This window comes from Lepidochelys kempii, chromosome 3, assembly GCF_965140265.1.
Source record: "Lepidochelys kempii isolate rLepKem1 chromosome 3, rLepKem1.hap2, whole genome shotgun sequence".
Taxonomy (NCBI): domain Eukaryota; kingdom Metazoa; phylum Chordata; order Testudines; family Cheloniidae; genus Lepidochelys; species Lepidochelys kempii.
Genome location: NC_133258.1, coordinates 137,710,102 through 137,726,438, shown reverse-complemented (window position 1 = coordinate 137,726,438; position 16,337 = coordinate 137,710,102). Strand labels below are relative to the sequence as shown.

Here is a 16,337-nt window from a genome sequence, read left to right as displayed (position 1 = left end):
CAAAAACCATGTTAGCAGAGCTAGTTTTCAACAGGACTCAAAAGTGCTTCAGCATGGCTTGTCTAAACACAGTAGAGGGCCCAACCATCTTTTAACAGTAGTTGTAAATGGTGTTTAAGATTGATACTGCTAACATGGTTCCCAACCCGATGGAGATTGTCAAGGTTCCTTCCCCACTCTTAACTCTACGGTACAGATGTGGGGACCCGCATGAAAGACCCCCTAAGCTTATTCTTAAGCTTATTCTAAGCTTAGGTTAAAAACTTCCTCAAGGTACAAACTTTGCCTTGGCCTTGAACAGTATGCCCCCCCCACCACCAAGCGTTTTAAACAAAGATCAGGGAAAGAGCCCACTTGGAGACGTCTTCCCCCAAAATACCCCCTCCCCAAGCTCTACACCCCCTTTCCTGGGGAAGGCTTGAATCCTCACCAATTGGTACAGGTGAACACAGACCCAAACCCTTGGATCTTAAGAACAATGAAACATTAATCAGGTTCTTAAAAGAAGAATTTTAATTAAAGAAAAGGTAAAAGAATCACCTCTGTAAAAATCAGGATGGTAAATACCTTACAGGGTAATCCGATTCAAAATATAGAGAATCCCTCTAGACAAAACCTTAAGTTACAAAAAGACACAGCTTATTTTACCAGTCATTAAAACAAAAGAAAATCTAACGCATGTTCTAGCTAGATTACTTACTAACTTTACAGGAATTATAAGGATGTGTTCCTGATCTATTCCGGCAAAAGCATCACACAGATAGAAAGAACCCTTTGTCGTCCCCCCCCCCCTCCAGATTTTAAAGTATCTTGTCCCCTCATTGGTCATTTTGGGTCAGGTGCCAGCGAGGTTACCTTAGCTTCTTAACCCTTTACAGGTGAAAGGGTTTTGCCTCTGGCCAGGAGGGATTTTATAGCACTGTATCCAGAAAGGTGGTTACCCTTCCCTTTATACTTATGACAGAGATGAAGCCAGTCTCTGCAAATGCATATGGTTTCAAAATGAATACAATGGGTGCTGCTGTATACTCCAAAAAAAACTCCACAGAATGGGTTAAATAACCAGAGACACTGTTTTTCAACCTATTTTATCCATGACCTGGCTGTACAATATTTGGGCACAGCACCTGCAACCACTGATCATAAAACTCAGGTTCTAGATCTTATTTACAAATCCCTATCCCTGCTGGTCCCCATCAGCTCATCAAGATCTTGGATAATTTATTAACATGGAACTAATTCAATCATACACATTGTAACATGGGATAGCATAATGACAGTATGCTAGATCTCTCTTTTACAGCACAAGCCAGGTTACATTATTTTCCCTGGGACCTTGATTTGTCGCCAGTACTGTTCCTGTATTATTCTAGTGCAGACTCCAAGGATATGTTATAAAAGATTCTGTACCACAGCCACTCCAAAATTAGAGAATAGAGTCCCCAGATCAGTTCCCATTTTATCCATGTGATCATTAATAAGTACTTGTAGGCAAGAAAAAAAATATTCTCTCTGGTTTTAAAAGTATAGGCAACACTCACATCTCTGGCAACTCCTATGTTGGATTGTCCAGGTCCTCAGTTGCTCTCAGCAAGCCATTTCATTCTGCGCAATGGTTTCTATTATTTCTGTGGTAATTTCTGGTGGGAAACCTGCGTTCCTTGCCAAGATCTCACAACATGTCAGAAACCCATGGTTGTGTCTGTCTAGTCTTATAAAGTCATTCTGATGCCTCTTAGGAAGGTGTTACTGAGGGTTTCCTTTGTCTGTGCAAACTGTTATACTGATCTTTATAATCCAATATAGTAAAACTGCTCCATTTCAAATTGTTGCACATTTCATCTGCCATTTACCAAAAAAAACAAAAAAAGAAAGTCTGGGTCCATCTCTACTGGAAAATACATTTTCAAGTCATTGATTCTTGTTTATACCAGCGGCCCCAACTTGAGGTTTTTGTACAGTCACAAATCCACCAGTTACATATGGTTTCATTCTAGGGAGAGTGCTACAGTACCCTAACATGACTTTCATTAGATCTGCTATTTACTTGGAGTATCTCCAATTGAATTTCAAAACATTTTTATATCATGTCTTCCTGAGGTTTCAATTGTATTGTTAAACCACTTTTCATAACTCTCATTACTCTGTTTTCTCTCTGGTAGAAGCAAAAATACTGCTTTTCTTCTCATCACCTATAACATCAGTGGATCATTTTCATTCACAGGTAACTTTCCTTGGTGGATGCACAAATAAATATCTGTAAAGCAATGAGCTGTGGCCTCAGATCCATAACATTCAGCATAGCTGAAAAGGAGTCACTGTGTTCCTACTTCATACACAGAGCAAAACAAATATTTCAAACACTGGCATCTTCCTTCCCTTTAACTGCTCCCTGATTCCTGGCTCTGAAATTTCTTTTCAAAACTTACTGGGGAGTGGGAAATAATTTATTCTTTCTTAGGTATTTCTAATATCTATAAATGATTAGAAATCAGAAAACATAACCTCAGATCAAACAAAAAAGATCATACAAAATGATATTCACATAGTGGATTCCAAAGTTTCTGGGCTATTTCTCTTATGAAGGTACAATAACATTATAGGAAAATAAAAATGGTCGTAATGGATGAAACCATCTACTCTAGTGACTTGTCTCTGACAGTGACCAGTACATGATGCTTCTGAGAAAGGGGCAAGAAACCCGATAATGCACAATTACGGAACCAATGGGGGAAGTTTTGTCCCCACCTCAAGCAGTCGGTTCTTTTATGCTCCATTGAAGCTTTATTCTCCATTCAGTGATAACTGTGATGTTGGAATCCAAGAAAGAAAAACTGAGGAAAGAAAAAACCCCTTCCTCTCTACGTTGAAAAGCAAGGGGATGATATGGAAGAGGCCTGCTGAGTTTTCCTTTGCTCATGATTTCCCAGCTCTCTCCCAGTTGGAAGCCCAGGAGTCTGAATCACCTGGTGAAACAAGGGTCTAAAACAGGATGTGGGGTGGATGCTGTACCCACGAACACTCCTAGTGCACATGGTCACTGCTGGGTGGTTCCAGTCTGTGGCTGGAGAGACCTACCAGAGATTAAAAGTACGTAGGTAGACTCAAAGCATCTCATCCCAACTTCCTGTCTGACCAGAGAAGTGAGTGTGTTACACTTTCACAGAAGGAGAAGGGCTGAAGGAACAGGGACAGGACCGGCAGCAGTGGCAGAGAAGGGGCCTGATGTGGCCTTTAGGACTGCAGTTCTCGGGGAGGGGTTGGTGGATGTGAAATAGACCCCCCAGGAGGGGGAGAGAGTCTCCCCACAAACCAAGCAGGAGCCTCAGGGCTTCCCCCTGCAGGGTCTGAGATATTGTTAATGGAGTTAACCTGGCATTCTCCATGGTCTGGCTAAGGCAGCACATTCCCCTCTCCCCACCCTTCATCTCAGTGTTCGAGTTTCTCCCAGGCTGTATTTATATTTGAGTTTCCAAGGCACCTAAAATGCCTAGTAAAAGTCTTTATTTTTATTGACCCTTACAGCGTGCCCATCACTAGCAGAGAAACAGACACTGTGATGAGGAAACAGAAGGAAAAAATTAAATTGATTTTTCAATTGAAAAGGAAAAATATACCAAAGTAACAATGCATTACTATGCAAATTGTGCAGTTGCATGATTTGCACTTCTTGCCTTTCAAGAATGTCCAATGCCTCCTTTCTATGTACAATTTTACGTTTTCATAGTCAGCCATATTTATTATTGTTTGAAAACTTGCCCAAGTTGCCCTGCTGCAACACCCATACACTTGGAAAAAAATCATTATTCACTTTAGATACCCTGATTTCAAATGATGCCATCTTGTTCACACACACAGTAAGCCAGTCTTTTATAGGGCATAGTACTGGATTTTGCCAGTAGCCTTTATACACAATATTTCTAATGCAATCCATTATTTTTAATTTCAATAAAAAATCTTTAAAATAATACTTTATTAATGCACCTACTATGCCCTCTACTTCCTAATTGCTTATATAGCTGGGCTAGCCAGCGTTTTCAACCTCACACTGTAAAGTGCGCCAAAATAAATGTTTAGTTATTGTCTGTGGGCTATATCACTGGGGCCTGAATTACCCTGGATCAACAACACATTTTTTAACATAGCCAATAGGTATTTATACAAACAGTGAAGGGAGAATATGGCCCTTATAGCACATAGCAACAAGCTTTCAGTTACCAAAGTTACTGTTGCATTCAGGAGGGAAACATGATTTTCACGACTTTCAGCTGTGTTGCTTTGTCCACCCTTTATTTGACCATTTATTCACACAAAACCCTGACTCCTTCCACCCCAATAACTGTATCACAAATTAGTGAGCTCCTATATTACTTTTATATTACTTAAAAGCCACATGCCTAACTTGCTGAATTGGGGCCTTAAAGTTTGTACACTGACATAACCAAGTATTTCCTTCAAGTATCTCTAGGCATATTATCCTTTTTTTTTTCTTTTTTTAAACTTTTTGCAGAATGACATAAGACTAGCAAATCATCTGTTATGAAGATGCTAGTTGTATGCCAGAGAAGACTATTAATGAGTTGATTCCTTATTTTTAATGTGAATTAGTGAGAAATACGATTTTCCTAGATGGTTACTAACATATAGGAATGTATTCAAATATCCATTTTACTGTGGCACTGAGTTATCTTTTGCACCGATCTCTTTTCTTATGAGTGAAAGTTTAGGAGGGGATGTGTTAACTCTCTCTCTACTGCACTTTCACCTAACTCTTCCCCTGCAAATGCATTCTATCCATTATGCTTCTTTTGGGGACAAGCTGAGAGGCAGTTAACATATCCAGACTTCAGCATCAAATATGCCACAGAATCAAAGCTTCCTCCTATAATTAATTCCTACAGAATGCTATACTTCGTCCAGACCAGATGCACAGAGCTGGCAGTTCAGGAAAATTACTTCAAACCTGGGGATTGAGGCCTCCTTATTTTCACTGCCAAGCTAGGGAGTGCTTTACGACAGCAAAAGCTGTATCTTCTGGGATCAGGCAACAGCACAGAAATTGTTCAGGGTGGAAAGAAACAACTTGCTTGAAGAAGGTTCTGAGATGCAAGAAGACAGCCTCATAACACTAGGATATACATCTCAATAGCTGGCTTGCAAATATTTTATTGTTAATTTCTGTGCTTTGCTTCTACCCCAAAATGGAGGACATTCATCACAAATGACAAACTGACTATAAAGATTTATTCATGTCTCTTTCAGAACAATAGCTCTCAATATAAATGGAAGGTGAAGAGATGAGAGAGTTGCTAAATGCTGTGCTTACAAAAACATGGGCTATTAAGATTGAACAGTTCGTTAGTTGAGAAAAATCTATTACAACATATCACATTCTCTTATGTAATTTTGTGCTCACAAATATAGCCATATGACTTTTGTAGATAAAGAAAAACGTTGCCTTACTGAAATGTTAACTTAATGATTGGTTCACTAAAGGAATCAGGATAAAATCACTAGGTCCAACTCCTGTTAAAACTAGCACTTGATAGGCTAGGGTAATAAAAATCATTTTTTTTTTTGAGAAGGGATTCTATCTCCTTGAATTATTGTACAAGACCGAGCACAACTGGGGCCCAAAACTAACTGGGTACTTATGGGACTACTACAGAACTAAGAAGATAAAATACATCAATCTGAGCAAAGGCTCTTGTCATAAATATAAAGGGAAGGGAAACCACCTTTCTGTATACAGAACTATAAAATCCCTCCTGGCCAGAGGCAAAACCCTTTCACCTGTAAAGGGTTAAGAAGCTAAGGTAACCTTGCTGGCACCTGACCCAAAATGACAAATGAGGGGTGTCATAAATATAAAGGGAAGGGTAAACCCCTTTGAAATCCCTCCTGGCCAGGGGAAAACTCCTCTCACCTGTAAAGGGTTAAGAAGCTAAAGGTAACCTCGCTGGCACCTGACCAAAATGACCAATGAGGAGACAAGATACTTTCAAAAGCTGGGAGGAGGGAGAGAAACAAAGGGTCTGTGGGTCTGTCTATATTCTGTCTTTGTCGGGGATAGACCAGGAATGGAGTCTTAGAACTTTTAATAAGTAATCTAGCTAGGTACGTGTTAGATTATGATTTCTTTAAATGGCTGAGAAAAGAACTGTGCTGAATAGAATAACTATTTCTGTCTGTGTATCTTTTTTGTAACTTAAGGTTTTACCTAGAGGGGTTCTCTCTGTTTTGAGTCTAATTACCCTGTAAGGTATCCACCATCCTGATTTTACAGGGGGGATTTCTTTATTTCTATTTACTTCTATTTTTATTAAAAGTCTTCTTGTAAGAAAACTGAATGCTTTTTCATTGTTCTCAGATCCAAGGGTTTGGGTCTGTGGTCACCTATGCAAATTGGTGAGGCTTTTTATCCAACATTTCCCAGGAAAGGGGGGGGTGCAAGTGTTGGGAGGATTGTTCATTGTTCTTAAGATACAAGGGTCTGGGTCTGTAGTCACCTAGGCAAATTGGTGAGGCTTTTTACCAAACCTTGTCCAGGAAGTGGGGTGCAAGGTTTTGGGAAGTATTTTGGGGGAAAAGACACGTCCAAACAGCTCTTCCCCAGTAACCAGTATTAGTTTGGTGGTGGTAGCGGTATTTTGGAGGAAGACGTCTCCAAGTGGGCTCTTTCCCTGTTCTTTATTTAAAACGCTTGGTGGTGGTGGGGGCATACTGTTCAAGGCCAAGGCAAAGTTTGTACCTTGAGGAAGTTTTTAACCTAAGTTGGTAAGAATAAGCTTAGGGGGTCTTCCATGCAGGTCCCCACACCTGTACCCTAGAGTTCAGAGTGGGGAAGGAACCTTGACAGCACTTCAGCTCAAAGTCATTGTGAGTTGCAGGATGGATTCAGAAACCCAACAGTCTGAACTCAGGTCTTGGCAGAAAAATGGGCGCTTAGCTGAATCAGTAGAATATTTTTGTAAGCCTACATATTCTGCAGTGTTCCCTCTAATTTTTGATAGGCCGTGTGCAAAAAAATTTCTTCTGTGCAAATTTTTGTGCGCTCGGTGTTTTGCTGTGTGCACGGGGTTTAGGATCTGTGTGCGCGTGTACACCTTATAGGCAACAGTGAGGTTTGGTTTAAATATTTGGAATTTCATTTTTTTTTAAATTTGCACACACAAAGAAGAAAAGGGAAATAGTCATTTCAGTTCCCTCTGAGGGCCCAATCTTTTCACACTAGAACATGCAAAGCCAATCCTTAAGTATCCCTAAGTGTAGTCCACTTGCTCCCTACTTCTATCTCAGTGGAATAATGGATACCTCACATGCCGTACAGTATTACGTAGGATGATTCATTCCCTACACGATGCACTGTGTGTAGCAAAACAAAAAAAGGGGGGTGTTGGAGCTGAAAACAGGTGTACAAAGACCTAAGGCCGAAACCTCACACAATACATTCCAAAAAGAGAGCTAAGCAACTACTTCAACTCCAGTCCAGGAGTATCTGCCCTTACTTAATTTTGAATAGGTGCCTGATGCTGTAACAGTCCCATGTCGCTCCAATGGTAAGTGAGACAGTTTATCGAATCTTTTGTTTCCAGGGCCCTGTGAACATTGTTTTTTAAATGAGGGCAAGTGGGGGGGGAGGTATGCCCCCAAGTAGTGCTCCAGAGTTCTCTCAGTTACAGTGAACCACTAATACAATTGGTTCCCCAACACCCTTAAAACTCTCAGCATTGCCCTCAGCAATGCTTTAATCATAATTAGACCTGATGGCAAGCACATCTCATTCACACTCCCCCTGCCAACATCCCTTGTGGCTGCAGACTTGCTAGCTGTTTCAACGGGACCTGTGACCTAAGTATTTGTTAATGAAGTAAAAGCCAAAAAAAGTAAGGAGTTATCTTGGATAAGTTTCTAATAATAATAATAATAATAAAAAAATCCACCCAAATGTCAGGGAGTTAGATGCCCAAATTTGCCAGCTAAAACAAAAACCTGGGTAATCACGCTGAGAAATACCTATGCACATTTATTGCCCCCGTCAGCACCAGCCCTATTTTTGAGGTGGCAGAGCTCAAGTTAGCGTGGTGGGGGCTGAACAGCAGAACACAGAGCCAAACTGTGAGCGGAACTACAGCACTGTACAATTGAATATTTTAGGCAGGTTTACACCATTGCAGTTAAGATCGGAATCTGGCCCACAACATACAAGCAGTGTGAAATATTCTCAGAAGCCCTTTCCAATGCCAGATACACACCAATATTGATAAAACAAAGGAGAGTTTGTGTGTGCATGAGTGCTTTACTTCAGAAAGTAGGCTTTACCCTACCCACAAAAAAGCCCTAGGAAGATTAACAACAAATCTTTTAAAAAAAAATCCCTAAATAAAATAGTCAAATTTTTGTATCCATATTTAATTAAAAAGTAAAACAAGATTAGATCCAGTCAATGTCATTTCATGTAATTATTCACATTTGAATATTCAATTTCTCTCTTTAAACAAGAAGTAAAGCAGTCAAGCATGTGATCTTCTTTAATGACTAGTTCTAGCCACTTACTATACACCGAGGGTATAAGAGTGGTGTTGTCTCATACATACATAGATCCAAGCAGAACGGTCTGGTTTTAACACACCCTATTGTAACTCTGATCTCATTTCCCCACCACCACTTTTTTTTATCCTCCCAATAAACAGCTCACCACTCAACCCAAACAATTTCTAGCTTGCCCAGGAGCAAGGCTGTGTTTCAGGTCTAGCTCCTCAAAAGAGAGTCATGTAAGAAATATAGCTGCAGAGTCATTTCAATCTTACAGTCCTAATGAAGATTCAGAAAAATAGTGATCAGGAAACCTAGAACTATTTGGGTAGCATTACATTACAGAAGTTGTAATAGGTCTTTACATCCCAGAATCCCCCAAACGGGCAGTTTTGAAACAAAAATGTCAGGGCAACACGAGTGCTGCATTAGTATTTATTTCATAAGCCTCATCGCTGTCCATTTTCAAACACATATGATAGTTTAGCTCTCGTTGATTGGTTTTGCATTTATTTTTTCTTGATAAAGGACATATTTTATGTTACTGTTGACAAACACCACTTACAATTTACCAATAGCTTTTAGAGCACAAAATATCATTAGTGTTATAAACAAATTTTTTCCTGATGGATGATATTTTTAAATCCACACTGAGGATGTCATATGAAATAGAAAATACCTAGCAAAACTACAACAAAATTCTCTGAGCACACTCAATAGCCTTCTGAAGTGACCAAACTTTATAAACATTTCAAAGAATCAAGGGACTCCGGTCCAAATTCTCAGTTACACTAAGGTCCCTTTACAAGTGTCTGGCAGCATAGAGAGGCCTTAAAGTGTGCATAAGTGACATTACATTTACTGCCAGAGTGCTGTAAAGGAGCCTTAGTGTAAAAGCGAATCAGACTTTAAGCCCACAAAAGTGATTGCCTTCAGGGTTTTTTAATTATTGTTAATTATTCTGAGAGAGAGAGAGAGACAGACAGACAAAAACCAAACATTTAAAAATGCATGTGTCTAATTCAAACAGATTCAAACAAATTTAGCAAGTACCTTGCAGTCAGGCCAAAAGCTGGGTGGGTTTTTTTGTTTTTTTTTTAAACAAAATTAATACGTTACCATTTGAAATGACTGAGTGAATCCCTAAAGACAGGAAAAGAGCTGGTAAAGCTTTCTACTAAAAATCCTATCAAAGTTGCTATGGTTAATACTATGATATATGCAGTTAATAAAAAAAGGCCTTCATCAAAATTATTAGCTCTATGTCCATTATTCTGATGTTGGGGACCAGCAATTCCATTCTTCTACCACAAAATCTCTATTAATGTCAGGAAAACAATTCAAAGACATACCCAGAAACTGCAGGATTTGATTTTTTCCATTCATGTCCTGCTCTAGTCCTGTTGGGACCATAAGTGAAAAATAATGCTCCCAATGCCCATCATGTTGAAATCTAGACTCTTGTAATTACTGTTGCTGCAATTTCAAACAGCTATCGGTTTAAAAAATGGATCCACTGTCTTAATTTCAGAATGAACTATAAACTTGCCCCACAGCATGCTTAGTCTGGTATTATGGTTTATCAGGATTTAAATGATAAAAATATGCAAACTTGCTTTCTTGGCAACCTATATTGCATATTGACAGGCTTCAGAGTAACAGCCGTATTAGTCTGTATTCGCAAAAAGAAAAGGAGTACTTGTGGCACCTTAGAGACTAACCAATTTATTTGAGCATAAGCTTTCGTGAGCTACAGCTCACTTCATCGGATGCATACCGTGGAAAATACAGAAGATGTTTTTATACACACAGACCATGAAAAAATGGGTGTTTATCACTACAAAATGTTTTCTCTCCCCAACCCCACTCTCCTGCTGGTAATAGCACCAGTGGGGTGGGAGGAGAGAAAACCTTTTGTAGTGATAAACACCCATTTTTTCATGGTCTGTGTGTATAAAAACATCTTCTATATTTTCCACGGTATGCATCCGATGAAGTGAGCTGTAGCTCACGAAAGCTTATGCTCAAATGAATTGGTTAGTCTCTAAGGTGCCACAAGTACTCCTTTTCTATATTGCATATGTTTTCCTAAAACAGCTTGACACCTGACCACTAGCTATTTATTTTTAAACTATAGTAAGAAAAATTCCTTAAATCAATTCTATCAAAAATTAGAAGAAAAAAAATCGCAACAGAATATGAAATATATTAGCATTACAATTTCAGCTGCTCAGTACTATTTATGTCATGTGTTAGAACAGCCTTAAAACAGAACACGTGGATCATTATAATAATCACAGGGCACAGAGCCTAAATACAATACACTGTAAACTAGGCCAGTCATGTGCTCACAACCTGCTGTCATTAAAATCAGTAACAGAACTGATGTGGAATACTTGACTTGATTCTATATAGAATGCAGATATTATGTACTGACTGCAAGCGCTGCATAGCAAGATGTAGTGCTCTAGACAAGATACTTAGATTTCAAAGAGACATAAGAAACCATAAAGATTGCTTGCTTAAAATCTATTTAGTAATCCCAATCCCTCAACTACACTTAAATTTGCTGGAAATAAATAATACATTTTTTTCAGAAAAAGCATACTGTTCAAGAGTCAGGAAGATACCATATTTTATTTCTATAAATGTTGCTGTGAAGGATGCTCAGTGGGAATATTTTTTAGTAGAAAGCAAGGGAAGCTTTTCTGATACTATATGAGAGAATAGGGACAGTTTCTGGGAAAGTTAATGTTACCTTTATTTCCCATTTTCTTTCACACCAGTTGTTATTATTTACACTGTTCTGTCAATTTGCAGGCAATAAAAAAGGACAATAGCCTGTTCTTTTATGCATAAATTATAGTTCTAGTTCTTTCATTTTAAAGGTAACCATCCTGCATAACATGAAAGGCATAATCACCCTCTGCTTGCACAGACAGCTGGCATATGCATGCAAATGAGGGTCACAGTAATTTCTATGACAGACAGAGCTACTGCTGCATTGGACACTACTCCTTTCACAATTACACTCTTTAGATTGTTGGAGATATAGGGAATGAAAACCAAGAAGTGCTTACAGGATGAGAAAAAATATATTTGTAAGAAATGAGAAGCTATCCATGGAAAAGAGGATCTTAAAATAAACCAGAATACTTCAGTTTTTATCATAACTAAAATCTATTCTAAAAGCACAACCATAAAGGGGAAAGAGAGAGAAAATGAGTGAACAAGTTTGTGGGATTTTTTTAAATTATAAAGCTTTATTAAGACACTGCTTTCAGCAAATATTTATGTATTATTTGTTAGAAAAGAATTTAGTAACTCCAGTATAAAATAGATGCAAAATACAAAATTCTGATGTGGGGAGTTTTAAAATTAGATCCAAAGTTTGTGGTGAAGATGGGGAGCGATTTGAAAATGGGCACAGATTCAATCTAATGCAGATGGGACGTGGAATTCAGATCAAGATGTGGGTTCTGACTCCAAAGTTTAGATGGAGGATTTTTGCTCAAGTCTACTCCTTTAAAAAAAAATGTACTCATTGAATTATAAAAATCATGACTAATATGTAATATTTCAATCTGAACACCACAAATCCAGGAGTACTGTGCTGTTGTACAAGAACAGCTAGTGAAAAGGACTAGAAACAAGAAGTTAAACTGTCACATTGCACTGTGCAAACTGAGTGAAGTAGGAAGGGTAAAGGAGGAGCACAAATGGTAATACATGATTAAAAATAAGGTTAAAATCTTGGCTATAAACAAGGAGATATTTTAGTTACCTTTTTATTAAAGAAACAGAATTGTGGATAGTAAAAATGATTGTCTTATATATGATTTTTTAAAATCATGACAATGTTTCTTTAAGAAAGCAAAATTAGACCCACCACTTTATAAAGAAAAGGAGTACTTGTGGCACCTTAGAGACTAACCAATTTATTTGAGCATAAGCTTTCATGAGCTACAGCTCACTTCATCGGATGCCTTTTCTTTTTGCGAATACAGACTAACACGGCTGTTACTCTGAAACCTGTCACACTTTATAAAGGTGCTAAAAATAGTACTCACAGCATTTTTTCAAACAGCATTGAAAGACGGGTAAATTAAAATTATGTATTCAGTATGACTTCCATCTCCTTCCAAATCTAGCCTGGTGTTAGCTTGTGTGTAAGATTAAGCCAATTGAACAAAGGAATATTTGTGTAAACTTTGTAGCACTGCAGTATCTTATAACTTACATAGTTTTCCAAAACATCAGAGATGTATTGAAAATTAGGGAACAGATGTGACAGATGTGACACAGGCCTGCTCTATTTGTTGAAGGCTCAACTTAAACAAAGACCAAAAAACCACACACACAATATCTCCAAAAACAAAAGAGGAAAATAAGGGGCAGTAAATACAGAACATTCCAATCAAACTGCGTGCTATTTTAAAATAGGCATTTCTCAGCTTTCTGACATAATGCTATAAGATGCCTAACAGGCAAGATCAGTGAATGCTTTCCTAAATAGGTTACACCTGAATGAGTTACACAATGTAGCCTGCATGGCAAACAGGCGAAAACCACCAAGTTTTCCATCACAAGCTTTTAAAGCCTGTTTTCTGCAGTGTGGCCCTTCTGTGCTTGAACTCCTGATTCCATTTTGTACCACATGCCTCTTCTTGTAAGAGGAACGAATAGTGCTACTGTTAGATATGTAAATGTGTCTAACGTCAAGTAGGTCCAACAGATCCACTATTTTGGAGGGGTTTAAAACTTGGAATAAGTAGATGCTGACCAATCAATCTATATTGTGAGACTCAATGTTCATCTCCCACAGTTTACTCCATATCTGTGCAGTGCCCAGCACAACTGAGTCCTGTAGGCACCACTGCAATACAATAGACACATAACACACACGGAAGTTTCTTTTCTGAATGTTCTATACACCCAGAGAGCCAACTTACCTGTGACAGAACATTTTAGAACAGTTTTCAACTACAAATTCTCAATATATTTAATACCCTTACCTGTGGAGAAACTGTAAAGCATTAAATACTGATCCAGCAAATTAAGCCCCCAACTCTGCAAACACTTATGCATATGCTTAATGTTATGACTGCATGTAGTCCCATTGACCACAGCGGCATCACTCACATGCATAAAAAGCACGTGTGTTTGCAAGGTTGGGGCCTTAATTTGCACAGATAAGATTTGAATCTAAACTTAGCACATGCTATTTTGGAGGTCTGAAATGTATACTTGTAAGATTTTCACCCAGAAAGTCACTTTACTAAACTTAATAAAAGTCACTCACCTGTAAAGACATTGGGAAAGTTATCAGTAGAAGCCTGGACCCCTGAGGACTTCCTTGAGTGAGTCAAAGGCTCTCTTTCTTCTTGCAATCTCTCCCTGGACCTCCTGTACTCCAATAAGTCTGCAGAGCCAACCTTTTTAGATATTTCACCTTTGTGATCAGATAGCTCTTCTGTCCAGTCTGCTGATCGACTGAAATAACCAGCCAAACTGACGGACCTTTGCTTCTTGATTGATTCCTTCTCTTTTCTGTGGAAGGACTCGTGTCGTCTCTTAAAAAGTGGGCTCTGGGATGGGGAAAGAGAAGGTGACTGACTGGGAGAACTCAGCTGCCTAGTTGTGGTTTTGATGTAACATGGGTTAATTAGGTATGGCTTAAAGCATCGGGAACTGAGCTGAGGACTTTCCACTATCTCCCCAGATGACAAAGTGCCATTTTTCATTTCAGTAGAAAAACCACTCTCCAGTGCCTCTTGGCTGGCTGATAAACTGCATTTGCCTTCCTGAGTCTCAGCAGCATGATCATGGCCTGCATCTGAAAAATCATCATCTCTTCCAGAACCTGGGAAATCAACAGCTTGTACTTCACTAATTTTAGTCTCCAAATCTGCTGCTGGGAACAGAAAATGGAATGCAGAACTGTCTATGTGAGACCCATTTTCTGCCACTGCTGCATTTAAATGTGGATAATCCTTGAGTTCACTAGCTACAGCATTCACTTCAGCCTCAAGATGTTCCTGTTCAGCAGTCCATAGCTTGTGTTCTTGTGTTTCAAATAAATGGTTACCAGGATACGCTGTTACATTTGCTGTATCTTTCAGTTCACTTTCAATTTCACTGTGGGGAATGGTTTCTGTAATTTCAGATATTGCTGAGACAGCCAGCTCAGTTTCTGGGCTACTCTCTTTGTCACTGCTAGTCACTGAAAGAAACCGTTCAAGATCTAAGGGGGCTGCTTGAGAATTAGCCATGTGTGGATCCATTGTTTTGGTGACCTGCTCCTCAGTTCCAATGTTAATTGCCCCCTGCTGCTGCTGCAGTCTAATAGCTTGCTGGATATCAGAAAGCAAATCCTCTTGTTCTGTGGCTGAATGGAAACTGTATATATCTGTATCAGAGCCAGAGCTGGTCCTTTGTCCATCCTGTGCCTCTGCAGCAGCTGGGCGAGTTTCATTTGTAATTTCAAAATGCTCAACATCTGTGTCCGAGAGACCCGCTTCATCTGCAGAAATGCTTATATCCGGAGTTTTGTTAATAATTGAATGAGCACTGTCCAGCTCCCCTGTATGCAAGGCCTGGCTTTCTAAAACATCCTCCCTTGAACTACTGGTCCCATCTTTAGCCTTGGACAGATTTTTTCTGATCCTCAGATTTGAAAACACTGAGGCCCGAGAGTCTGACTTACCCTTCTTTTTGCCAGATTCACTTCCTTTACCATGCTTCCCCAGTCCTTTTTTGCTTCCTGCTCCCTTCTTTGTGCCTTCTGTATCCTTGGGCCCAGACGCATCCTCTCCTCCTTCACATACATCACCTGTATTTTTCTTTATCTTCCCATCTTGGTTCCCCATGATTTTTAGCAATCCAACCCCTTCAGAAATCAAGCCATGCTGCTGGATTTCATTCACTTGGCCTGTCGGCGAGCTCCTTTCTAGCAATCCAGGTTTGTTTTCAGGCGGTGGTGATGCAAGCGACGCAAATGCTTGCTGTGCCTCTCCCCCATCTGCTAGAGCTGCCTTTTTGCATAATATGCTGCTTGCACAGTGCTCTACTGGGACATGCTCAGTACAGCACTGAAAGCTGCAGACAGCTCCTTCCAATGGCTGCTCCTGACACAGTTGCTTTTGCACTGTGGATCTGCTACGTTCCTCTTTCTTTATAAAAGATTCTGTGAAAAGTGTTTCCTTTATAAGAGTTACTTCTTTTTCCACTGTTTGAATTGCTTGCATTGTAAGCTCAGGGGAGATCACAGCTCAGTTTGTTATCAAATAGCTACAATTTCAGGACTTCAAAGTTCAAATTCCTGGAAAAAAGAAGAAGAAAAGTTAAATGAGAGGTACCATAATTACTCTGTCATTACCTAGAGGAATAAACTAGTAAGCCCCAAAAATACAAATATGCTAGTTTAATAATTTATAAAGTTCTTAAACATGTTACTTCAATAGGCTACACAATACCATGTGTATTTTACACATTTAGCTCATTTGTACCATAAAGACACAGTTAAATAAGTTCTCCTTCTTTAAAAAACAAAACAAAAAACAAAAAAACCTCTCTAAAAATAAAAAATGGTGTGTATGCAAACTGATCCATTGAACACACTTTCAAAGATATACATTGAACTTTGAGTGGGATATTGTATTAGTATAATTACCATATAAAACAAACAGTTTGTATTGAGAAGGTACATATACAATTATTCTCAGGACAGTAAGCTCATCAATATTAAAACCACAATACCATTGTTTCCTCTTATAAAAACATTTGATATGAAACGAATTAAA

At 38.9% G+C, this 16,337-nt stretch overlaps 1 protein-coding gene across 1 annotated transcript in view; it reads right to left on the bottom strand.

Annotated features, from left to right (window-relative positions):
* FMN2 (formin 2) overlaps nt 1–15,590 on the bottom strand; it is a 242,960-nt gene extending 227,370 nt beyond the window's left edge. The window contains 1 exon segment of the mRNA XM_073338221.1: nt 13,838–15,590. Coding sequence (XP_073194322.1) covers nt 13,838–15,404 — 1,567 coding nt within the window. The 5' untranslated portion in view covers nt 15,405–15,590.
* Nucleotides 15,591–16,337: the final 747 nt, after the last annotated feature.